This window comes from Manacus candei, unplaced genomic scaffold (assembly GCF_025592945.1).
Source record: "Manacus candei isolate 608988 ecotype Guabito, Panama unplaced genomic scaffold, ASM2559294v1 h1tg000057l, whole genome shotgun sequence".
NCBI classification, from domain to species: Eukaryota; Metazoa; Chordata; class Aves; order Passeriformes; family Pipridae; genus Manacus; species Manacus candei.
Genome location: NW_026138105.1, coordinates 1,925,826 through 1,951,256, shown reverse-complemented (window position 1 = coordinate 1,951,256; position 25,431 = coordinate 1,925,826). Strand labels below are relative to the sequence as shown.

The 25,431-nt window shown below is 45.0% G+C and overlaps 1 protein-coding gene across 2 annotated transcripts; it reads left to right on the top strand.

Moving 5' to 3' along the window:
- The first annotated feature begins 4,531 nt into the window (after window positions 1–4,531).
- Window positions 4,532–24,501, top strand: ERGIC3 (ERGIC and golgi 3). Of its 2 annotated transcripts, XM_051803374.1 has the most exons (14): window positions 4,532–4,663; window positions 4,755–4,825; window positions 5,221–5,308; window positions 5,427–5,546; window positions 6,784–6,877; window positions 8,011–8,176; window positions 9,393–9,450; window positions 15,953–15,967; window positions 17,679–17,710; window positions 18,362–18,458; window positions 20,162–20,226; window positions 21,009–21,145; window positions 22,020–22,075; window positions 23,193–24,501. In XM_051803374.1, exons 1-14 carry the CDS (start codon window positions 4,576–4,578, stop codon window positions 23,270–23,272), a joined length of 1,167 nt encoding a protein of 388 aa, XP_051659334.1. In that variant the 5' UTR covers window positions 4,532–4,575; the 3' UTR covers window positions 23,273–24,501. The 2 variants fall into 2 exon arrangements, with proteins under 2 accessions (XP_051659334.1, XP_051659335.1); XM_051803375.1 differs by lacking the exon at window positions 15,953–15,967.
- Window positions 24,502–25,431: the final 930 nt, after the last annotated feature.

Below are 25,431 nucleotides of genomic sequence, written 5' to 3'. Positions count from 1 at the left end.
GTCCAAACACAAACCCCCATGGATCTGCACCAGTACTGCCCATTCCTATGGCACCTCTGTATGTCCATCTGTACCTCTGCATTTATTCCCTGCTGGAAGCGTTTGGAATAGGCAGGATTCGCCCAGCAGCAGGAGCTGATCCAGCCTGGGCACACAAGTGGCTGTGTTGATTTCCAGAGGCTTCTGGCTTCCCAGGCAAAGCCAAGGCAAGAGCAGGTGGGAAAGGGCTGCGCTGCTGCTGCTCCTGCCCGAGAGCTCCGGCTGGTCCAGGGATGGAGCCCATGGCGCTGCAGCTCTGCCTCCTCCACAGCTGGGGGGCTTTGGAACCAGGAATGACAGCAGGGGGAAACAAAGGGGGCTGGGGGGCTGCACTGATGGTCACAATCAGGCCATCGCCAGCAGAGAGCTTCGGCCCCCCCAAATTAAAGCAGAGGGAAATGGTGCAAAATGTTTCATTTCAACCTTTCTTTACTCATCGATATAAAATGACCTAAATAAAAGGAGAACAAGCAGAGCCTGATCCCTTCTCCTTCAGGATCATCCCTGTGCTTGGTGCTGTGAGGGGCCATGAGGGGCTGTGAGGATTATGAGGCACCGTGAGGGGCCATGAGGGGCTGTGAGGGACCATGAGAGGCTGTGAGGGGCCATGAGGGGCTGTGAGGGGCTGTGAGGGGCCATGAGGGGCTGTGAGGGGCCATGAGGGGCTGTGAGGGGCTATGAGGCACCGTGAGGGGCTATAAGGGGCTGTGAGGGACCATGAGGGGCTGTAAGGGGCTGTGAGGGACCATGAGGGGCTGTGAGGGGCTATGAGGTGCTGTGAGGGGCTATGAGGTGCCGTGAGGGGCCGCAGCCTTGGCAGGAGGGAGTTCCCAACATGTTCCAAGGCAGGGCAGCCGCGAGGGGCCATGAGTGCAGAAGTGGCTGCAGAGCAGGCTCGGGGCACCTCTATGAGGGGGTGAGACCCTTCCCCAGCTTCAAACTGCACCAAAGCCCCATAAACGTGACTTTTCATCCTCAGAAACCATTGGCAACTTAGAAGTGAATGTAGAGCTTAATGACAGCGTGACGAGGAAAGGAATCATCCAAGTCATTGGAACTGGACACTAACACAGGAAGGTAAAACAGTTTTCTCCTCAGACTGAACCTTCTAGACAGGGCAGAGGCTGCGACCTCCACTTAGTTTGGCTTATTAATATAATAAGTAAATAAATTACACGGGCTCGGCTACCTTCTCGGGGGTGCAGAGCCAAATCTGTTTATTTCAAAGTCCTCCTTTTAACCCCTCCGGAGGACACGTGACCGCCCGGCCAATGGCAGCATAGCACACACTGCGCATGCGCCTCTGTAGTCCGTCTAGGACTCCAACTCCCATGATGCATTCCTGCATCCCTTGGGCCCCGTCCGCTGCAACTTAGCTGAGAGACTCACTGAGGTCTGTTCAGTGACCGCTCCCTTTTATTTGAATCAAAGGGGGGTTTTTTGTAGTTAGCTCCTCTGTCTCTCTGTTGCGGTGGGTTGACCTTGACTGGATGCCAGGTGCCCACTCAACCGCTCTGTCAGCAGGACAGGGGAGAAAGTAAGGTGGAAAACAACTCCTGGGTTGGGATAAGGCAGTTTGTTTAAAAGTGAAAGCAAAGCGAAAGCTTGCGTGCACAAAAGTGAAGCGAAGTGAAAGATAACACGGTTTATTCTCTATTTCCCATCAGCAGCAATGGTCGGCCACTTCTGAGAAGCAGGGCTTCAATACGCGTGATGGTTTCATGGTTTCAAGGCAGCCATTGGAGACAATGAATGCCCCCCTTCCTGCTCCTTTCCTCAGCTTTTACATCTTAGCTGACGCCATATGGTCTGGAATGTCCCCTTAGTCAGTTTGGGTCAGCTGGCCTGGCTGTGTCCCCTCCCAGGATCTCGCCCTCAATTGAGGAAAGACTGTTACAGGGCTGATGCTGTGCCAGCCCTGCTCAGCAGTAGCCAAAACACCGGTGTGTTATCAACACCCTTCTAGCTACCAATGTAAAGCACAGCACTGGGAGGGCTTCTATGGGAAAATGAACTCCAGCTCAGCCAGACCCAACACATATGTGTTCCCCAATATGTGGAATTTTGGGATAAATGTAACTCTGAAGCCCAGCTGTGGGCCCTGGAATCTCAGATCCAAGGAAAAACTGGAAAGGCTTTTTACAAAGACTGACACTGATGAGCTAACGAATGTGTGTGAAAACTTGCAAAACCAGCCCATTGAAAGTGGGTTGAAAATAACCACAAGTAATAGGCCTACTAGGATTAATTTTAAACCATTACACTTCATTCTACCAGGGGTAGATTCTTCTGTGTCATGAAACACATCTTCAATGGGACTGCCAATAATGGGTCTGAAGCCTGAAGTAACAAAACCAAACCACCGCACCCCAGACTGTGTGTGGTCTGTGGAATGAACCCTGAGGCCAGACAGAGGACTTTGCTCCGTCTCTGGAGATGCAGAGATCTGTGGCCTGATAGAACAGCAGCAGGTTGTCCTTCTCATCCTCTCTGGTAGCAGCTGTACAGAACATGACACAGATTTCAATTCTTACTCAGTTTTTTTTCTGTTGATGAAGGAAGTAGGAAGTAAGAGAAATGGACTTTGTTTCACACTTGGAGCAAATGTGGATGTGAATTTCAGTGTTCAGGATTTCAACATGCACAGAGTTTCCTTAAGTAAATCCAAGGTAAAGTTGGCTACAGAAATCCAGATCTGACCAACAGCTCTTCTGACACTACTGAGAGGTGCTGGCAGTTCTCTTTGTAGGATGCATTTCATCAAACCTTTCTCAGACTGCACATTTGACACCAGGACTTGCTCCATTCCATCTCCACTCAGCTGTTCTAGATGAAATATATTTTTAATTGGTCGGGTATCTTAATATTTCCACTTTAACATTTTCTCACTATGCTCAAATGTATTTGTCACCTTCCTAATGAGTGTAATGTTCATAACAAAGTACACAAGACTTTCGAGCAAAAAAATAAGAGACCTTGAACTGCAGTGGCACGAACATCTCTGATGTAATAGTGTCAGAGGGCATGGGCCTGAAAAACACATTAATATTGATACTAACAAGCTTAGGAGAGACACAGAGCAGTGCGAGGCATTCCTGAAGAAGGTGAATTGACAGTGCAAAGGAGAGTTAATGCCAAGCAGATGTACTTGCTCAGTTGTTTCAGTAGTGCCTCTGTTTTCTAGATTTGAAACATCCAGATTTGTTGCCTCTCATTGCTGTTATTGAATGCTACTTGCAATTCCTAGGCTGGTGCACTACACACCGGTTATAACCAGGGCCCGAGTAACACAGATTGTTATGGAAACACCAAAGACCTGCACGTCAGCCTTCCCCTCCCTCTGCAGGCTCCCCAGACACACCACCCACTTGCACTTGTAACAAAACTCAGAGCCAGAACCGCAGTTTAACCACTGGGAGCTGCAATAATTTTCTCAGGGGAGAATCCAGGCCTGGGTGTAGAGCAAGAAGCCCTGGGGGTCGAGCTTCTCCCAGACTCCGAGCACTGGTACAGATCCCACACAAGCTGTATGTGAAGCTAAAGAGAGAAAGTCCCAACAGCTAATGGCACCTGTCCTTGTGAAAGGGGCTGAGGAGAACTGAGGCTGTGCAGGAGAAAGGGCAAGGTCTGCCCCTGGGAGCAGGGGAGGGGGAAAGCAGTGAGTCTGTGTATTTGGGGAGAAGGGAGCAGGGAGAGAGCTGTCCTCCTTCCAGAAGCAGCACCTTGTCATGTTGGCTCAGCTGCCATGAAATCACCTTGTGAGAGAGCCTGCTCTGATTTTGACTGGCACGAGACTGACAGCACAGCCAGGATGACATCGAGAGCTGTGCAGTTCCTCGGCAGCTGCACGCAGGGAGCCCAGCGCTGCTGCTCTGGAGGCAGAGACAGAACTGGAGCAGCCTCTGAGCACTGATTTCCTGCAGAGGAGCAGCTGCGGCATCACGGGGCTCCTATCCTGTGCCCTTCCCACACAGGGGTTATGTTGGGCTGTGGGAAATGTTGTGTTTGCGTTTTGAAACATCTCTTAGAAACAGGGGGTTTCATATTTTGCAATAAAAAGTTCATTCAAGAAAAGATTAGTCTTGTTTTTCCCTGGCCTATCGAGGCTATTCTGAGCTGTTGTGGGATTTCCCCTCTTGAGGGCAGCGCTGTTCCCTGTGATGAGAAACGGGAATCTGAGGTGTTATGGAATGAAGGGGTGGAGAGAGCACGGCAAGGATCGAAGCTGGGAGAGAGAATTAAGGGGGGACGTTTGCTTTCCCTGTCCCCTTTCTTGTCTTTTCTCTCTCTTCTTTTTCCCTTCCCTTTTTTCCCTCCGAAGCACTGGGACTTTGCCGGGACGTTCTGCTTTCCGCGGTGTTACAGCCGGCCGGGGGCACAGCTCGGCTGCTCCCCAAAGGCCTCAGAGCCCAAGGCAGCGGTGCCGGGCCGGGATGGGGCGGCTGTCCCGGGCAGGCCGGGCCCTCTCCGCCAGGGGCGGGCCCGCGGGCGAGCCCGGCCCCGGAAGGACCGGCCTGTTCCGGGCCGCGCGGCGTCATGGACTCGCTGTGGCGGCTGAAGCGCTTCGACGCCTTTCCCAAGACCCTGGAAGACTTTCGGGTCAAGACGTGCGGGGGAGCGCTGGGTGAGCGAGGGGCTGCGGGCGGCCGGGGGGCCCTGGCGGGCCGGCGGCGGGCGGGCGGCGGCGCTGACGGCGGTTCTCCTCTCCCCGGCAGTGACGGCTGTCAGCGGGCTCATCATGGTGCTGCTTTTCTTCTCGGAGCTGCAGTACTACCTCACCAAGGAGGTGAGTCCTGGCGGCGGGGCGGCCCAGGGGCGGCTTTGCCGGCGCAGCCCCGGAGATCGTGGCGTTGTCCCGGGGGTCAGACTGGCTTCCCCGGCGAGGGGAGCGCTGGACACGCCTGCGAGCAGCCCACCGTGCCCAGCCGTGCCCGGCCAGGAAGGGGGAGCGAGTGCGGGACCCCCGGCCCCTCCCCACGGTCAGACAGCTCCCAGTTATTCTCTCTTTTAACGCCACTGCAAGTGGCAACGCTGAGCTACCGCGTGGGTGGCAGCAGCTCAGGTGTCTGGCAAATACCTTGTCTTTAAAATCAGCTGCTGGGCCAGAGCACTCGAGGGAAAGGGGCTTTTTGATTTGCTTCCAAGTGAAACGGGACTCTCTGTTTTTTTCTTTGTTTCCAGGTTCATCCAGAATTGTACGTTGACAAATCAAGGGGAGATAAACTGAAGATCAATCTAGATGTTATTTTTCCACATATGCCTTGTGCTTGTGAGTCAGATTTGTGAAAACTGAGGATGATTTTCATCCTTGGCAGGGGCTTAAGAGGCTAGATGAGCCCACAACAAACATGTGTTTACAGACCACTTTCCTTGCTCGTTGGTTTCAGATCTGAGCATCGATGCCATGGATGTAGCAGGAGAGCAGCAGCTGGATGTAGAGCACAATCTGTTTAAACAGCGTTTGGATAAAGCTGGCAATCGTGTGACGCCAGAGGCGGAGAGACATGGTAAGATGCTGTTCTGCCTGTCCTGGATGGATGCTCTGGTAGTCTTCCCGCTGTATGCCTGTTTTGAGATTCATAGGAACAAGTGACAGCTGTAGAGTTTTTAAATGCCACAAAGTCTTGAAGAGTTTGTAGCACACGAATCTATTAAACTACTTTTATACTCCGTACTTTTACAAGGAAATCTTTGCTTGGTCCCTCTGAAATTATGACAAGGACCCATAGATGCATTTGAGGAATAAAGTGCTCAGTTAGTGGTCTTTTGTGACTAAAAATCAAGCAGCTGTTCTGACAATACTTGGCTTTGTTTGTATCTTTAAATCACAGTAGATGGACAGATGGCATGATGTGGTTCGAGGAAAGAGCCTCTCTCCAGGGAAGGCTCCAGTGAATTGACCCTTAAGCCTAAACTTGCACGTTATTAACTTTATGTGTGTTAATGGATACCTGATAAATATAATTGAGTTGATTTATTGGTTACAAGCTGTAATAAATGATCCTTGGCTTCGTAAACCTGTCCTCTACATTTTTTACGTGTTATGACTCATCGTTGTACTTCAATACGAACTAGAAATTATTCTGGCAAAGCATTGCAACCTCACATTAATACTGTTCTGACTTTTCCTTTCCAAAACATGAGCTCCTTATTCCCTTTTCTAGGAGTCAGTGTGGTTCTACGTATAGGCATGACCAAATGTATAGCTTTGTATCCCTCAGTTTTAACATTTCTGTTGTTGATATTGAAAGGCTAAACTAAGCCAAGAGCTGAACAGTTGGCAGTCTCCAGTTGTCATGGGAATGTGGTGATAGTTCTCTTACTGCTGTGTTGCTTAGCAGCCCTCATGGGTTGTGATACTGCAGGTGTAATGCCTGGGGACAAAAACTGTTCAGTGTGTTGTGAAGCAGGTCCTGCATCAGTCATAATGTACTGATTGGGTCTACTTTAGACAATATTTTAGGAAAATCTTTATGCAAGTAATGTCTGATTGATGCTCCAACAAGGCTTACAGATAGCCAGTTCTTTTCATGGAGGCTGTTCCTGAGATGACAAATGCTACACTCCTTCTTGTCTTACTTCACACCTCAGCAGGCTCCGTGCATACCATTTCAGGTGGGCTTTGGGTGCAGGATGTGCAGCTGCACGTCGTGTGTGGAACAGTCATTGTGTACAAAGCAGAAAAAGCATACAAGACAGAGTTTCTAGACATGCCTCATCACTTTGAATCCTCTTCTGTCTTAGAGCTGGGGAAGGAAGAAGAAAAAGTGTTTGATCCAAATTCTTTGGATGCTGATCGCTGCGAGAGCTGTTACGGGGCAGAGTCGGAGGACATTCGGTAACCTTTACACCTTTTTCCTATCTTCTTAGCACTTGAATTCATACAGATATGTTGCATGTGTCTTTTTTTTCCAAATGTCTGTGCAGGTCTGTGCAATGAAATCCTCCTCCTGGGCATGTGTTCAGAGTGATGAGAGCTGTTGTGGTTTGGCTATACCTTTGAAAGCTGCACTCATGATGGTTAAGAAGGTGCAGTTAGGTTGTCTGGATTGTCTACATGCCTGTTTAAGCAACTTGTGCAAGAGATTGTATCTCAGCAGATGAGATATTTTCTGGGTTTATTTGGTGTCCAGAGGGGAGATGTGTAAATGATTTCAGTGTTACATGAGCTGTCTTGACATAAAACCTGGTTATGGCCTTGCCTTCTCACCTCTGCTGCTGGCATTGCATCCTTACAGGAGCAAAGGTCAAATATCTATCACGTGCACAAACAATGAGTGTCTTTTGGTGTTTCTCATTCCTCCTACCTGCAAATTCCTGTAAGAATGGATCCATGATAGTCCATATGTTCTGGACTAACTTTGGCTATTTGGGGCTTGTTAGTAACTTGGTTTGTCTCATCTATCAAATTGTGTTCTTCCCCAGAGATGTTTCCATGTTGAGGGATTCAGAATTCCTGCCTTCAACTTATCTTTGGTCGAGCAAAACATGGAACCAAGAAAGAAACCTGGTTTTTTTCTGGTAACCAAGTTGTTATCCAGAGGTAGAAAAGCACAAAGAAAGTTTGCTATTAAGCTTCCCTTTTAGCCCAATATCTTGGCCTAAAAACAGAGGAAAGGAGGAATAGAAACAGGGAGATGTTTTGTTCACATGAGGAAGCTCCAAACTGCTCATAGCTGTGGGACACTGATGTTGTTTGTGTGGCCAAGGGCTGCCTTGGCTGTGTAAATGGGCAGGCACAGCCCTCTTCAGACTCCAGTCCTGCATTCAAAGAGCTTGAACCCTCAAAATCTCAAAAGGCACATCAAAAGCTCGAGCTCCTTCAGGAGCATTGAGCGACCTTTCAGTGTCCAGTCCCAGCGTTTGCTTTATTGCTTTGTTGAAGAAGGATCCGTCAAGGATTCAAGTCCTGAGCTGGAGCATCTCTTGTTAGCAATAAAGATGGTAAGATGGTGCTTGTGCTTTTTGCAGGTGTTGTAATACTTGTGATGATGTCAGAGAAGCATACAGGCGGCGAGGCTGGGCCTTCAAGAACCCGGATAGCATAGAGCAGTGCAAGAGGGAAGGGTTTAGCCAGAAAATGCAAGAGCAGAAGAATGAGGGCTGCCAAGTGTATGGTTTCCTAGAGGTCAACAAGGTGAGAGAGAGCTTTTACTGTGAACCTGCTGCATGATGGTAAAGACTATGAAAAGGCAGAGTTGGGGCATTCCTCTCCTTTTTCAGGTTTAAGTCTGTCAGAGAATAACCTCTGGGATCAGCAAGGTCCCTGTACTTGTCATGGGGTTCAGGAGAAGAGTCAGGAAAAGCGGTGGGAATCTAATTCTGGTTCACGTTCTGTGGGCTGGTAGGAAACATGGCAGCTGGAGAGGTTTATCTTTTTCTCCCACCTGGGTACTGAGTCTTTTTGCTAAGATTTCTGGAGGAGGAGAGGCAACTTCTTTGAGCTTGAATTGTCCCACCTGCCTTTCTAGTCTTAAATGCTGGAGATAGCAGGAACCAACAACTTGCCCACAGAGGTCCTGGAGAGTGAAGTGTTATCTTCTTTAGAAAAAGAGTGGAAGCAAAGCTATTGGAGTTGGTCATCAAAGCTGAAAATGCTGAGAGCTGGTTTTTGCAAGTGATCTATGAAAATGTACAAGATGCACCAGGTAACCACTCTGCCGTTTGGCAGGTTACCCAAACCAGAGCACACAGGTTACATACCCAAGTGCCTTCTGGAAGTCAAACCTAGGCTATTTTTTTGTTTGTTGTATTTCAAACTCCTTTTTTTGTGTGTATATGATTGCTAGTAAGTGTCAGGGAGCATTGGCACCTAATATCCACATCCCTTTTAAAGTCCAGGATTAAATTTTAACAGTTTATCATTTGGAGTTTTTTGTTTGGTTTTTTTGTTTGGGATTTATTTTTTTTTATGGTAGGTTTAGTGCTTTATTTTTACATGTAACTTATTTTCATGGGTGTGTACATTGGATCACTTTTGATTATTATGTTGTTTTCTTACCCTGCTCACTCTCAGTTACTTTTTCCACTCCTTTTCTTTCATACTGCTTTATATTTCCTGCTGCACCAGTCCATTCCCTCCTACTGAGAATTAACTCCTCCTTCTCCCCATTTTTACGTCCACTGAATAATCTGCATAGAACAGCTGTTATCCACATCAGTATGTAATTATGGCTTTCAGTGTCACTGCCTGTGAGGAACAGGGGAAATTCATACCTCTCTTATAATAATGTCTGCTGACACTGTCACCTATGAAAATGAGTTGTTTGGTGTCTTAAAAATCCAAACACCACTACAATGGCTTTACTTACATAGACTTGGACCATTTAATGAAAGGTTACTCTCTCCTGTAGGTAGCTGGAAATTTCCACTTTGCACCAGGAAAAAGTTTCCAGCAGTCTCATGTGCATGGTAAAGTATTTTCTTTTCCTGCTTATTGTGACCTTTTGCTTTCAAGGGTGTCTGACTGTTTTCTTCTAATATCTTTGCATTGCTGTACATAATAACAACACCACTGCTACAGTGGGGAGGATGTTGAAGTTTTGTTACAGAGGTTTAGAACAGAAAAGTGGTTTCTAGAGATGCTGCCACATGGGCATGGAAGAACTTGGGAGGGGATGTTTCTGAGCAGTCTCTCAGTTCTACAAAACTTTGCTTCTCTGCAGTAAAACAACCTCAAGTGAGGTGTTCAGTCCAGGACCTGAGTACCAGTACCTCTGGAAGGGGTATTTTCTGCCATTTAGGACTCTCAGAGTAAAATTTAAGTTGTGAAGGACTTCCTTGGGTATATATACATATAAATACACAGTGGCCAGAACAACAGTGGTTGTTTATAGGATCATGGAATGGTTTGAGTTGGAAGGGAGCTTTAAAGGCCAACTAGTCCTACCCCACTGTTATGGGCAGGGACACCTTCCACTAGATCAGGTTGCTCAGAGCCCCATCCAGCCTGGCCTTGAATCCCTTCCAGGAACTGGGCATCCACCACATCTCTGGGCAACCCGTGCCAGGGCCTCACCACCTTTGGCACATACAATTACCTCCTTATATCTAATCTGAATCTACACTCTTTTAGTTTAAAACCATTGCCCCTTGTCCTATCACAACTGGCCCTGATAAAAGGTCTGTCTCCATCTTTCTTGTAGGGCCCCTTTAGGCACTGGAAGGGGCTCTCAGGTCTCCCTGGAGCTCCTCTTCTCCAGGTGAACCCCCCCAGCTCTCCCAGCCTGGCTCCAGAGCAGAGGGGCTCCAGCCCTCAGAGCATCTCCATGGCCTCCTCTGGACTCTCTCCAGCAGGTCCACATTTTTCCTGTACTGGGGACCCCACAGCTGGAGGCAGCACTGCAGGTGAGGTCTCACCTGAGTGGAATAGAGTGGGAGAATCCGCCCCCTCCCCTGCTGCCCACACTGCTGGGGATGAGCCCAGGGTGCAGATGTTTTCTGGACTGCACATGGCTGGGCTGTGTTGAGCTTCTTGTCCACCAACACCCTCAACTCCATCTCCCCATGGCTGGTTTTGACTTGTTCATCCACCAGCCTGTATTGACAGCGGGGATTGCCCCAACCCAGGTGCAGCACCAGCACTTGGTCGTGTTAAACCTCATGAGGCCCCACTTCTTGAGCTTGTACAGGTCCCTCTGGATAGCATCTCATCCCTCAAGCATGTCAGCTTGGTATCATCTGCAGCCTGGCTGAGGGTGCACTCAGTCCCACTCAGTGCCATTGATGAGGACGTTAAACATTACTGGTCCCAGCATGGATCCCTGAGGTACACGACTTGCCACTGATCTTCATCTGGACATTAAGCCATGGACCACTAACTACCCTTTGGATGTGACCATCCACTGAACCCATCAAATCCATCTTTTCCCTTGATCAAGGTTTTGAAGCTTGAAATTTCACAAAGGTTTCACAAAGAGCTGTAATGTGTCAGCCTGAGTTTCTTCCCTTCTGTCACTCACTCCAGTTTAATCTGTACCACTGAGGTGAAGGTCTGGGGAGAATGCAATGTACTTGGTGAGAGTATCTGGTGTATTTGGAGAAGAACAAACTTTTGAGCATGGTTTCTACAGGTGAAGAAGCAATTTTGTACAAACAACAACAGTGAAGAAAGCCTGATTTTCTCCACAATATTGATTGTTCTTAAAAAATATTTCATTTATTGTGGCAAAATTTGCTTTGTGTGCTTAAACTAGCATGGCAACAGCAACCTTACTACAGCCAGGATTGACACTCACAGCATGTATCCAAGTTAAGGAGAAGCATCTCTGCATTGCATCTGCTCTCTGTGACAGGCAGGAATGCAGACTGGCTGCCTGAGAGCAAGTACTTTGTGCACAGAGAGGAGGGGTTGAGGTCAGGAAAGCTCTCTAATTCCATGTCCCCCAGAAGTCTTGCACAGCTGAATTGAAAATTCAGTGGGAAAATACAGGTAAAACCCAAAAGGACTGTATAGTTACTGCCAACCTGCAAAACACATCCACTCGTTTCCTTGCTCCCACTGGCCTCTTCCTCTATGGGAAAAGAGTGTGTGATCACTGCATGCTCTCTCCTTACCTCTCAGGGTGTCCTAGACCTTTCCTGTGCCAGGCTCAGGTCATGTCTTTCCCTAGCAGGAAAGTCAAGCTTATGCAGATGGTCCTTTGTGGAAGCCATTCAGCCTCTGAGCTTCCTTACAGGATTTCTCAACCTCTTTCAGTTCAGCTCTGTCTGCAGGTGCCAGGCTGCACCCAGAATTAAGGTCCAGGCTAAGCATGATGTAGGCAGTGGCCTAATGACTTTCTTCTTTCGTTCTCTCTTGCTTTCCTAGTTACTTGTAACATGTGATTTCACTTTTTACACAGCCTTTTCCTTGGCAGTGTTTTCATGGTACTAACCAAAAAACAAGGAATTTTCCCTGAAAATGTAAGGGAAATGGGCAGCTGAGAGCTTGGTCATTGTGTTGTACATCCTTCAGTATAACCTTTCTTCACAATCCTTTGGGTTTTTCCCCCTTTAATTACAGATAAAGAATTTGACTAATATTAGAGGACAGAGATGTGTGAGAGAGATATTTCCGGAACTCACATGAGAAGATCTCATTTGGATTGTTGTTCCACACAAAAACTTAGATGTATGTGATGTTTCATCCCTTCAGTAAGGTCTCCATTAGTGCTCACTCCTGTTAATACACTTGACAGAATGTCACACAGGGTGAAGTTGAATGTATAAGAGAGGTCTGAATATTCCAAACTATTACTGTCAAAAGTCACATTAACAATACACTAAAAATAATAATTTTACTGGACCTGTTTGGTGCAGAACTGTAATGACTGACAGTAGTTTTGCTCCTTCCTTCTATTCTCCAGTGATGTGAATCAGTAGAAAAGATGGGGTGAAGGAAACTGGAAAGTTCAGTCCATTGCACCGCTGTCCTTGCCTCCCACTGGAGTGTCTGTACCACGTTTGTACAGCTGGTGGTTGGACCTGAGTCCACAGTTTTATTTTCTGGGGCATTTCCAACACTGAAGCTTGCACACCAGCTTTTTAGTTTCTTACACTGTTCCTGTCCCCTTCTCCTGAAGGTTCCTGTTGTTTCATAGATCTGCAGCCAGAGAATGGGCAGAGGCACCGCTGTGACAGTGCCAAGGCTCCTATTCAGCAGCACTTTGTAGGTCTGACTCCAAATGTAACCCTGATCTGAGGTTCTGAACTCGTGTGCTTGGTGTTAACATCTTCAAACTTCTCTCCTGGGGCAAAGCAAGTTTAAATGGCTTTTCTTTTTTGGAGGGTAGAATAAGAAGTAAGAGAAGACACAGGGCTGACACACATGCAAACCAGAACCAGCACTGTATAAGGTACAATTTTATTTCTTTTAGTTATTTATCTTCAGTTATGTGTAGCACAATCTTTATACCTTTTTATTTGCATAAGGAGGTGCTGTATTCTCAGCTCTCCATTGGAGGCTGAGCACTTTACTACAAGAGGTATTTCTGCAATATAGGCTTTGTTAATATTCTCTTTTTTTTTTCACTACTACTAGATGTTTTAGTGTGTATTACTACTAATTCCTAATCTCAGGTTATCAGAATTGTTCTCTCTAGGATGATTCACACAGCTGATCTTATGCCTTTGTGCCATCTGTAATGGTTAATTAACTTATAGCTAGTGCATAAATATAATGCTTGCACTTCTTGGACAGATACTCCATCTCTGTGCTTCACATGCTGTGTTCCCAGAGCATCCGAGCTGAAGCCTTGGAAATCTGTTGCTTTTGAAGCAAGCAGTGAGGCTGATTTTCATCCCAAGTGAGTGGAAGCATTGCAAACTGGTTGCTTTAGGCCTGCACTGTGATGCTACATCACCAGTGTCAGAGAAGACCCCCACCTGCTGAATGTCATACTGGCTGCAAATGGTCTTGTCTCGTTCCTCAGCTCATCTGTGGTCCAGTTGCACTGAGAATCCCAGGTCATTAGGAGGAGGATTGAAAGAGACTGTGAGGAGGACTGGAGCACTTCCAATCAGACTTTTTGGCACTGGAACTAGTAGTTCTGGCTCTCCTGCACTCTCCTGCTTATTCATTTGGTTCTAGCTGACGTTGGAGTTGCTTCACTGTTGTCTGTTTAGGCTTTGAATCCTAACCTGAGATTTTAGGTTAGGATTGAGAGAGATGAGGTTTGGTTCGTGCATCTGCTACATGTTTTGGTGAAGTTCTGTCTTTCACTTGTGCCTCTGTAAGGACAGTCTCCAGCACCAGCTGTGCCTCTGCCCTATTTCTTCTGGTCAAGGGGAAGCTGAGGTTTCTCAGTTCTTCCCTGAGGTTATCTTTGGACCATTCTGTTGCTGAGGTTCTAAAAAACACTGTTTTTTAGAAAAGACATTGACCATCATGCTTTTTTAACAGCATTTCAGGATTACTTAAAATGTCTCATGAGAGTCCTTCAACTCCTTAGAAAAGAAGCTGGTGTTGATGACAACATTCAGGACGTTCTCTGTCCTGAAGGCACTCTCTCAATGACTGTGACAGTTTCTGTGGATGAAGCAGTCTGTATGTGGTCCAGATTTTGTGGTTTTCTTACACTCTACGTGGTCAACTGTAGGAATAAAGCTATTTTTGACATTACCATTTGTTTTCCTCCTCATTTGTGGTGATGATTGTGGAAGGAAAAATGCAGGTAAACTGCTCTTTGAGATGATGATGGTCTTGGAAAAGGAGCTGCCTATTTGGAGCCACCAAGCTTTGCTTTAGAAAGGTGTAGAGCTTTGTTAGCTCTCTAAGAGCACAAAGCCACTGGTCAGTTGTACATCTTCATTGGTGTTCTGCTTATGTAGGGAGGGTTTATTTCCTTCTCTGCTAGGGATTGACAGCCAGAACCTATTTGAAGGCATCCTTGGGTGACCCCTAATAGCCTCTCTTATTTTGCATACTTTTAAATGTTTCAGTTGCTGAATTGCAAAAGGATACCAAGTCTTTGACTGCAGACTGGTTGTCGTTTTTCAAGTCCCTTGGCATCTTCTCAATGTCAACCAAGAGCAAGTGACACTAACTGGTTTTTTCTGCAGAGACTGCAGCCTCCTTCCCTGTTGGTTTCCTGTAGCCCTACTAGTTGTGGGCCTGTTACTATTGCACAGACCTCTACAGATACCAGTTCCTTATCTGAGCTCGTCTGCCCGTCAACATTCTTGAAAAAAAATGATGTGGGACTCAATCTCCATCAGTCAAGGACACCAGTTCAGTGTGGAGGAAATCTAAATCCTCTGTTGATCACCTGTGCAGTATCCCTTCCATAGAAGGAGCATGTGTGAGCTCATTCTAACTACTGTCCCAAAGCAGTGTCTGCTGGGGAACTGTTTTTATCCCCGCATTGAATACAGGAGGCTGAGTCTTGCTTCATCCTCAGCATTGCTAAGGACCTTTTATGCTGGTGAACTCTTTTCAGTTTGGTTGTCTTGGTGCTGAAGGACATGTGGTCTCACCCATTTCTGGTGGACAAACTTATATGAAGTCTGTTTTGGAGACCACAAACGTGACATTTTCATTTGTCACTGCACTGTCATTCATTGGAGCTGAACTTGTTGGGAATGCCTGACATTTGTCAAGCAGCCCTCTGGAGCAGCCATACCTTCTCCACACCAAACCCCATGCTATTGTAGAAGCATCACCAGAGATCTAACATGTGACAAAGGGGATCAGAATTGCTCTGTGAAGGATTTGGAGGCCCATAAGTCTGTAAGACCTTGTAAGTTACTGATTAGTGTTGAATATATGTATTGCACAGCATTGAATGTTCATGAACAGGCTTTTGAAATTAGAAAAAAAAAGAGTTTACTTGACCTGCTTTGAGATGTAATGTCCAAACATACATTTCCCTGCCCCCCATCCTCCCTGGTATTCACCTTTGTTGGGATCATGCAACAGAATGAACAAAACCAGCCTCATGGTTTGTTACCTTCTCTGTGCATCAGCTGGGATGAAAGTAGCACAGGACTGATTAAGAATAAAACCTTGTTACCCAGCTTTGAGTGTTAATATGTTGTGAATGTAAACCTTGAGTGCATTTCTGGATAGCTTTGTTTGCTCCTAAAATGACCTTTATGTTACCTTGTCACTGAAAAAGAATCTAAATATAACCAGCATTGTTGTCTGGCATGCTGCTTTAGAGCTCACTTAACATATATGCACATCCCACAGTGTTTTTCCTTTTGGTGATTAATTCCTGCATTTTGGGTTCTCTGTTACTCTTTAAATGATTGCTTGACCATATACAGTTCTTTAGAGAGTCATTTTATATGGCCTAGAAGGTACACTAGCAAAGATGTTACTCTTCTCCTTTTTGGTATGAGTTTGAAATGCTACTCTACCTGAATCTCTGTATCTTTTGTTATAAGGACCTGAACTTTTCTCTTTTCTCTCCTACTCTGCTTGTTTTTGCAGTGCACGCTGTTGAGAGTAAGTGTTGCTGTATCCTTTTTTTCCTCCAAAAAACTTTACTACAGAGCTAACATTTCTGTTATTTCCTGTGCCCAAAAATCTTTGGGAGAAGCTGTTGATCTAGGCTGGGATTTGAGAAGATTTCCTGGAAGCTAAAAGGAGAGCCATCCCAGTTCATTCTTCTGTGGTAAATGAGATGGAAAAGGTTGAGAATCCTTGCCTTAAATTGTTTTAATACCTCAGTGTTGGAGTTAAAGTGTTGGCAAATGTTTATCTGCACTGTGCAGCTTAGGTGTTGGAGACCCTGACACGTTAGAGAGACTTCTGCCTTTTCAAGTCAGATGAGAGAATTATCTCGTTTAATCTCATTTGTACAACAGGCTAGAGAATTCCTGCACTGAGCCTGCTAATCTCTGGATAGTCCATGGGAAGTTTTCCCAGGGTTTGTAAGCCATTGGATTTTTCTAAGGGTAATCAAGGTGGCTGCAGGTTGAGATGTGGTGTTTTTAGTCAGTAACATCTGGCTCAGACTCTCAGCTTTGCTCACTCCTTCCCTGAGCTGCAACATTTGCTATGTTGGTCCCTGCCTCAGTCCCCTCTTCACGATGCATCCTTTTGTGACTCACAATATTCCTGTCACTGTGCTCCTGTGAGATACTTTCCTCCATGAAATTCATCCCCAGTTTGAAAATTGGTGTCCTAGCTCACCTTGGAGCAATATGTTTGGGTGACTGTCTTTGGTTCCTTGGAGTCTTCACATGTCTGTTGGCAGAGTCCTGAATGGCCATAAGTGCTGTTAATCCCCTTTCAGGGGTTCAGGACTGAATTTCACAGTCTAAGGAGGCTTTGTGGTTGTTCAGGTCAGAAGTGCAAGATGGGGAAAATTCTTCAGAGAGCAGTTGTTAAAACTGTGTTACTGAAACAGTGAAGAAATCTTGGTTCTATAAAAACAGAGTTCTTGGCAAACTTAGGATGTTTTACAGGTCTCTTTATTTTGCCTAACTGGGCTAGTAGCTGTGGTTAGGGAAATGAAGAATTGTGTTTGTTTCTTCAGAAATAACAGTCTCTGGTCCTTGGTGACCGTCTCTTAAAGATCTTCTGTTTCCTCCTCCTGTTTCTTCTCTAAGCAGGCTAAATATCCTTTTGGTTTATGTTAAATGAACTGTGGCTAGCTAAACATTTATCTGCAACCTAGAGTGTGTACACCTGTGCTTAGCATAGTCCTCAGTGATCGAAGATAAATAAACCTGTGGTCTGGTGGAAGACTGTTTTAGAAACTCAACGTATAAATCGCTTTATTGCAGAGTTGTAAATCTTTTAAAAAACTACTTAATTGGTAGCTTGCCTGTGGAAGGCATAGCAGAGCACTCTGGGGACAGGTTTTGTTGGACAGCCATAACTGTTAATATGGGTCACACACAGTGTAAATCTAGTGTAGCAGGTTAGCTGAGTTTGGTCCTTCCCAAGTGCTGCCCTGGAATTTCTCTGGTACTGTGCTATTCCTGTAAATTTTGCCATCCTCACTAGTCCTCAGCTCCACTTCATGTGCCAAGGCTTGTGACCCCCCAGGCAGCAAAGCTGATAAACACCATGATCCTGCAGATCCCAGGCAGCTTTCTTGCCATTTTAGATCGTGATGGAAATGAGAGGTATACAGCTGTAATGTGGTTGACAGGTATGCTTGTTATGACAATTTGAACTATATTGTTAAACTATTTTTCTGTTGCAGTTCATGATCTGCAGAGCTTTGGACTTGATAATGTAAGTGGTCCCAAGGTAGTGTTCTAGTTCTCTTAGTCTGTTTTCCTTCTGGATTTCCCTGCTATTGCCACACTGACATCTTGGTGTAGTGATTTGATCATGGCAGATTTGGCTTTATCGATCTGAGCAGAACCTGGGACCTGTTTTCATAGAGGGCTCTGAAATATGTTCTGGAATATCTGCATGCTGTTTGGCAAGCCTGTTCCCCTCTTCCTGAGCCTGCCTTGCTACTTAATCTATGCTTCCCAGTTTTCTAAGGCTGCCATTTTCACAACTGCTTCTGGATCTGTTGGAGTTTACCTTGTGCTGGGAGGAAAACAGATTATGCTCATACCTGTGCCACCGAGGCAACTGACAGCATGGTGCTCCTGTGGCAGGGACAGGAGTGGGTGGGAGAGCCTGCTCTGTGCATGGGAGGGAATGGCACTGGGATCTGGGGATTACCAGCAGGATAAGGAGAAATTCCACATCTTGAAATCTCCTATGAATAAAAAAGAAAACCAAGTGTTTTACTGTCAGGATGCACAGAGGAGGACCTGTCTCTGTTCTAGAGCCATGCTCAGAAAAATATATAAACCATGACCTTTAGTGCCCTTACCTTGCCCCCCGTATGCTGTGCAGTTGTTTGAGTTGTGAGCATTTCTGTTTCAGATCAATATGACACACTACATCAAACACCTCTCGTTTGGAAGGGATTATCCAGGCATTGTGAACCCTCTGGATGGGACAGCCGTCACTGCACAGCAAGGTAAAAGCCAGCTGAGAGAAATCCCTTTTTAAGTGTCTGCATTAATAAGTGTTAGAAGACTACAGGAGAAAAGTTCCCAGTTTTAACAAGAACCCTGAGTGTTCTCTGGACTCCTCCTCCTTGTGCTCTTTCTGGAGCAGCTGTCTCCATTCATGTGGAACAAATCTGCCAACGTGTTTTGATTCTGTGACCTTTCTGAAAGATCTCTCTGTTCAGTGTTCATGGATGCACAGCAGGGACAGCACATCATTATTAAAGGCCTACCTCAGGTATAGTTCAAGGAGAGCCCTGTCTGACTACTACGTGCAGTAGGAGAGAACCAGAAGATTCAGGGCAGAGAAAACAGGCCTAATTAGTAGTTGCTGGAGAGCTGTGGTGTCTGCCTGACCTTGGCATACCCAACAGTAAGAGCTGAAAGAGCTGCAGTGAAGTTGAAATATTGCTGATCTTTTCTAGATAGCTCCAAATTTGCTGGCTTGACAATGAAAGGGAATTCTCTCCTCATGCTGCTGCTGTGCATGAGTTTATTTCCACAAGCCTGCTTGTGTGCATTTTCTATGAAAGATCCTCACCTCACTTTACATGCCACTGTGGAGTTATTTTTTTTAGATCCACTGAAGTCTGCAGAGTTTGTTTTTTCAGGCACTTGGTGCTGTATGTAATAAAGCTTGGAGAAAAAAACTTTGAAGTACTGGTGGGATTGTTAGTCCTACTTGAATCCTTTAAATTCTTCCTTTAATTCTTTTAAATTTTCTGCTGTGGATTTTGATTCTTGTACCCAAATCAGAGGATGGAGCCTAAAAGAAAGTACAGAAGAATTACAAGTGTCATACTGCTCAGTATGATCACGATGCTGTAGTTAGCCTGTGGAGTACCAAATTCCCTGAGAGGGTGCCTGTAGCTGGCTGGTAGAACTCTGTAAGCTCAAGCTTTTCATCCTGAGCCTTAGAGAACCAGCTGGCAAATTCTTGAAGAATTAGGACTGAAGACATGCTCCAGTGAAAAAGTGGGAGAAGTAGATAACAGGTCAAATTTATGTGTATTGCAGCATAATATTGTAAGATATTATATGTGAGAATTACTTCTGTTATAGAAATGGATGAATAATCTTCCCCTCCAGGGAATTTCATAGAAAATAGGTTTTCAAAGCAACTCCTGCATTCCATTATCCTTAAGAGAACTAAAGGAACAGGCTGGTCTGAGGCAACAGACCTGAGAAAGGGTAGTCCTATTTTTTTCTTCACTGATCCAGATCTTCCTTTTCATCTCCTGATACAATAAATCCCAAGCTTCTTCAGGAGTAAACTGCAATGTTAGTTGGAGTTGATATAGGATACTCATTTAGGGCTATGTTTTCTTAGGGCTGTGTTGTTAAAAACAAGACTTTTCATGTGCTACAATAAGAATTTTCAAGAAGTTTTACTAGTAAAACTGCTGCAAGATAATTGGTTTGTAGAAGGTTTTCCATTTAGTCAAGACCAAAATGCTGGTAGTTTTGAGTTTGGTTAGAAGAGGAACAAGATTCACTTTGGCAAAAGGAAAACTCATGTCAGTTCTGTCCTGGAAATCCTCCTGCAGCTGTTGTGCAGAAAGATGTTCCCTGACAAGCTGAACCAAACCAGTTGGTGTCCACCTGACCTGTCAGTGAAGTTTTCCAGGTCATTGTGGGTATTAATTGTGTCTCTCTCTGTCTTTGCTTATAGCTTCCATGATGTTTCAGTATTTTGTCAAAGTGGTCCCCACTGTGTATAGGAAAGTAGATGGTGAAGTAAGTACCTTTTTTCCTGTCACTTTGGCAAGTGAAAGCCTTCACTTTCTCCTCATATTCTTGATGCTGCCTGTAACTGTGTTGCCAGGTGGATACCAGGGACTGTGTTGTACATTCAGTACTTGGGACCCCCAAACGTGGAATTTGGTAAAGAAACTGGGATAGTATCTTTCTCAGCTGGGATCATAATTTGTGTCAGATAGCTTATTAGGGATATTGAAACATAATTTTATTTTACAGAAACACAAGTTTTTTGCTGTAAGAATAGGACTGGTGTGAACAACATGTAGAAGATTGGCAGGGCACAGAAGAATGCTGAAGGGTGATCTTCATTCATGTGAAGATGGGCAATCTGTGTCCTGTAGCCCTGGCACTCTCCTGCCTTTATGCATTATTTCCTTTTGTCTCACTCTTGAATAACTACAGCTTTCTGCCAGCACTGCTGTCTCCTGTAGCATGCTTAGCTAGACTGCAGGATGACATGGACTTGGGGTTGAGAGGGACAGCTTATGCCATTACTTGCCAGCAGGGACCAAACAGTCCAGCCTGGGGACTGATGCCTCCCTCATACTTTGGGCTAGTTGGGGCTTTAACTGGTAGCCTGTAGTGAAAATAGACCCGATTGTGATAAAGCTCTTTCTGACTCCTTGTAACCACTGTCAGGCTGCCCACCAGTGGGTGGGCAGGGCTGCACTGAGGTGGTTCACTGGACTCACATTTTAATTGCCTCTGCTGTTCCCTGTTAACAGAAAAATGCTGTGTTTGTTTCCTGTGTTTTGTAGGTGGTAAGGACCAACCAGTTCTCAGTCACACGACATGAGAAAATAGCAAACGGGCTGCTGGGAGACCAGGGTCTGCCTGGTGTGTTTGTGCTGTATGAACTGTCACCCATGATGGTGAAGCTGACTGAGAAACACAGGTAAGGGACATTTCAGTCTAGTTCATTCACCCTTCATTGATTTGGTCATTTTACATAGCTTAAAACTTCATCCTCACTTAGAAGAGTGCAAAGGCCTGAAAACCTTCTGAACCCCTTCCCAGGCAGTGGAGAGGAAGAGGTGCTCCCTGAGGCCCTTCCTCTCCGTGTGAGCATCCATAAGGGATTGGGTTTTTTTCCGTTATTACATGAAGCATTTTAATCCAGCATCAAGATGGAAAAGAAAACTGGTGCAGGGAGCAGAAGTCTGATGTAATGGTTCTTGGTTCAGGCTAATTTTTAGTGGGAGGGCTAGATTTACAGAGCATACCCATCTTACCAGCACCTCCAGCAGCACCCACGCTGCTCCAACGGGTTCCTTACTCTGCATTTGCTGTAGCTTTTCTGCATCTTGCAGCCAGTGTGGAACCTCTTCCTTCTCTCTGGGTTAATCACTGGTGTGTAACTGCAGGGGAGTTGTAGCTCTCTGGTATTTGAGGTTCATAATGGGGGACAGACAATGTCTATATCTTAAAATGTATTAACATGTAGTTAGGGATTTAGTTTTTATGTTACAGCAGCCTGCTGTGCATTCTCTCTGGGTAGGAATGGATAATGTCTTGGGGATTAAAAGTCCATCCTTTAGGTTTATAAATTCAGTACTTGCTCTTCATGCTACTCAGTGATGCTCAGTAAAAGTATCAGTGACAAACTCTGTTCTGTAGCCAATATTAATTCTTAAATCTATGAATTTTCAGCTATGAGTATTTAGATAATGCATACTTATGTGGTATGATGAACATTATGATAATTATGAATTAGTTTTTGTTAGTGAATTGTTCCTTACCTGAGCTCATGCTGATTGTTCAAATTATAGGTCCTTTACTCACTTTCTCACTGGAGTTTGTGCCATTGTGGGAGGCATATTTACAGGTATTGCACCTTTCAATCTTTTTTCTTTCTAAAGTGTAAACATTTGCTATCTTACTCTTTCTAAAGTCAGAATGGCTGGTAATAAATTCCTGTTTGATGAGGAGAGATGATTTCAGCCTTCAGGAGGGGATATAGCATGTTCTGCAGAGCCACAGGAGTGGCATCAGACTGTAATTAGCACTGCAGACTTACAAGATGCTGTAGATGATGTAGATCTATTATACTATTTCATTTCATTAGACCTGTCATAATATTTCATTTTGATGCTCTACAGAACATTTTGTTCTCAAACAAAGCTGGTTTTCACACACTATGTGAAGGCATCTGTGCTGTTTTCTTGACCAGCTCGGGTCTGTAAGCAGACAGTTGGATTCAGGCAGAACCAAAGCCAGTAAAGTCTGTGAACCCAGGTTGCCATGGGTTGTAATCATCCCAGAGGTTTCAAACTGTGCTCCCAGACATAGGAGCTCCAGTGAGTGCTCTGTTGGGACTGGACAGTGTCCTGTGAGGAGAGGCTGTTCCTGCAGAGCCATCTCAATGTCTGCACTTCATTCTCAGTGCTGGCTTCTGGAGTAGCTAATCAGTATCTGCTCAGCTCCATGTGTTTGTGTCTTTGTGCAGGGCCAACTAATCACTTATTTATTCCTTGTATTGAGGTGTTGAATAAAAGAAAAAAGAACATGCAGCTTCATAAAAGCATTGAAAAAAAAGGCTCCCTGGCACCCTGTGTTCGCTCCAAGGCAGGAGCTCGGGGTTCCTGTCCTGTGAAATGGTGGATGCAGGATTGTCAGGGATTTGTGGTGCAGTAGACCCATTCTGAGTTTTTTCTGTGGTACCAAACAAGCACTGAATTAATAGGCTTCTTCAGGACTGGGGAGATTTGGGGGAAATACTGCAGAGAACACTAAAGGCAGTGGTTTGGTTTGCTTTGTGTCCTGGGTGGGTGTGCATTGCAGTTTCTGATAAAGAGCAGCCATTGAGGGTAGCATCTGATAGAGTAGTTTACTTTTAAGAATACTGCAAAATGAGCAAGAAATGGGAGACGTGTTTTCTTTCCTTGGGAGTTGTTCTCTCTTTGAGGCATGTCTGGCTTGACCCATTTGTTTTTTCCCTTTAGTTGCAGGTTTCATTGACTCCTTGATCTATCACTCAGCACGTGCCATCCAGAAGAAAATTGAACTTGGGAAGACAACATAAATAAGCAATGACCTCGTGCCCCCCCCCCAAAAAAAAAAACTCTTAAGGAGAACTAAAAAGGTTTTTTTGAAACACAAGTGATATTCTGAGTGCACAGGAGAAAAGGTTTGGAACTTCTTGATGGCACCAACCACTCTTGTATTACTGTCCCCTCATTCCTTGGCATTAATTTGTGGATGGAAGGCTTGAACCTCGCTGCTCTAAAGATTAGCCATTGTATCTGGCTGTACAGACCCTACTGTAAAACCCCTCTGTGTCAGTCCATGTTCATCCAGTTCTGCCCCCCTTCCTGACAGAGATGCTGGAGATGGTGCATTCTGTTTGCCTCCAGGAATAATGTACTTTATTGTTGGGAGACCTGTAATGGATTGAAGCTGCCATCAAACAAGCTTTCTAGCAACACCATCTGGGCTTTTTAATTTTTCTTACAAATGTTTCTGAGTGTGCTGCTGCTGTGTGCCAGACCTCTGTGAAAAAGTGCTGAATCCCATCCCAGTCTGGCTGTGTGGGGAGCCCAAGCACTTGGGATGTGCTTTCTGTACTGGGGGGCTCCCACTTGCTTTTCTTATGACAGATGCAAGTTCATGTTTCAGGAAAAAAAAAAGTGTTTAGAATTTTAATGGAATTTTAAATTGGATTGGTTTTTTTCACTTCCTCTTGGTGTATATTTTGAAATGACGTCCATCCTCTCTTTGTTTTGGTAAAGCATTTGGAGGAATAATTAAATTATTTGAACTAATCCTGGTACTGAATTGGAAATTAGAATTAACAGACACACCTGCATTGTGGCAAAATAGGTAGAGATCGTGATGATAATGGGGCTTTTTACTTTTAAATAATCTACACAAGTGAGTAAAGTGCTTGGTATGTGCAACTATATTGGGAGAAATTTGAAAATAATGAGGAAAATTTGGGGGGGATTCTTGCCTTATTTTGAGGTAAACCAGACTGCTTACACTGCTTAAATCTCAACTCTGGATTTGCTTTCGTATTGACTCTAATCTTGGTCCAAGCAATTGGTCCAGCAGTGCACATAGAGCATGACAGGCACAGGATCAGATACTGCAGAGAGAAAGCTGGTTTATAATACGTTTGAAAGTAGGTTTGGTTGGTTGGTTCTTTTAATTACTTGAACTTATCTATAAACCAGAGAGTATAAAAAACTGGTTTTGTCAACCAGGGAGAGAAGCAATTTGAGGTGTGTGTAAGGAGACTCATTAATCTCCAAGCTACAATACTGAAAAAGAGGTTTGTTTTAAATGTAGTTTTTTTACAAGGATATTTAATGAATCCATTGGGTTGGGATCATACAGTACTACTGCAGTGTGAAGAAGGGAACACAGTGTCTATATGTTTGATTGGGAACAAAAAGTGAACTGAACAGCTTCAGTGGCTTACCAGAGCACTCAGCTTTGTAACTAAATTTGTAAGAATAGTCAGGAGGGAGGAAGATGAATGGAAATAATGCAGCAGGAGTTTAACCCCCAGTGAAGCAGTTATCAGCTACTGGCTTGTCCTTGATAAGAAAGCCAATTGCTTGTAAACTTTAGAAAAGCATTGGAGAGCATTGCCCAGGGCACTGCTGAGCACCTAGAGAAAATCAAGGGAAGGTGCAAGACTCAGACTCAGAAAGGGAAACTGGGAAGAGTTGAGAAGAGAAATTGAAGATGCAGAAATGGAGATCCTACCTGGAGAGGCAGAAAATCAATGACACTGATAGGTAAATAATACAGGCTTCTGCTGTCAGTTGGAAGGATATGAGTACAAGAGTTTTGGTAGACTGAAAGCCCGAGTGACTAATAGCCGTGGTAAAGCTGGATCAAGGATGTTTGTATTGAAAGTGATAAAAGACATCCTGCTAACCCTGCTCCAGAGGAGAGAAACCTCCTTTGGGACACTCCCCAGAGTCTGCAGTCTTGTTCCATGGGTGGGGCTGAAACTGTGCCCTTTTCAAAGTTGAAAGGGGTCAAAAAGTAAAGCAAATAACAGATAAAATGTTAAGATAACAGATAAAAGTAAAGCAGATAACAGATTCACATGTGTTTTCAAAGTTTATTCAACGTAAGATCACTTCAACTGTGTTTGATTCCATTGTCTCTGTGAGCATGTTTGATTTTTTCCCTTCTTCTTTGATACAATGTAAAAATTATTTCCTTAAT

Coding starts and splice junctions, on each gene's coding strand:
- ERGIC3 (XM_051803374.1), top strand. CDS start 4,576: ATGGACTCGCTGTGGCGGCTGAAGCGCTTCGACGCCTTTCCCAAGACC. Junction 8,177..9,392: donor GTTTCCTAGAGGTCAACAAG/GTGAGAGAGAGC, acceptor TCTCTCCTGTAG/GTAGCTGGAAATTTCCACTT. Junction 22,076..23,192: donor TGTGGGAGGCATATTTACAG/GTATTGCACCTT, acceptor TTTTCCCTTTAG/TTGCAGGTTTCATTGACTCC.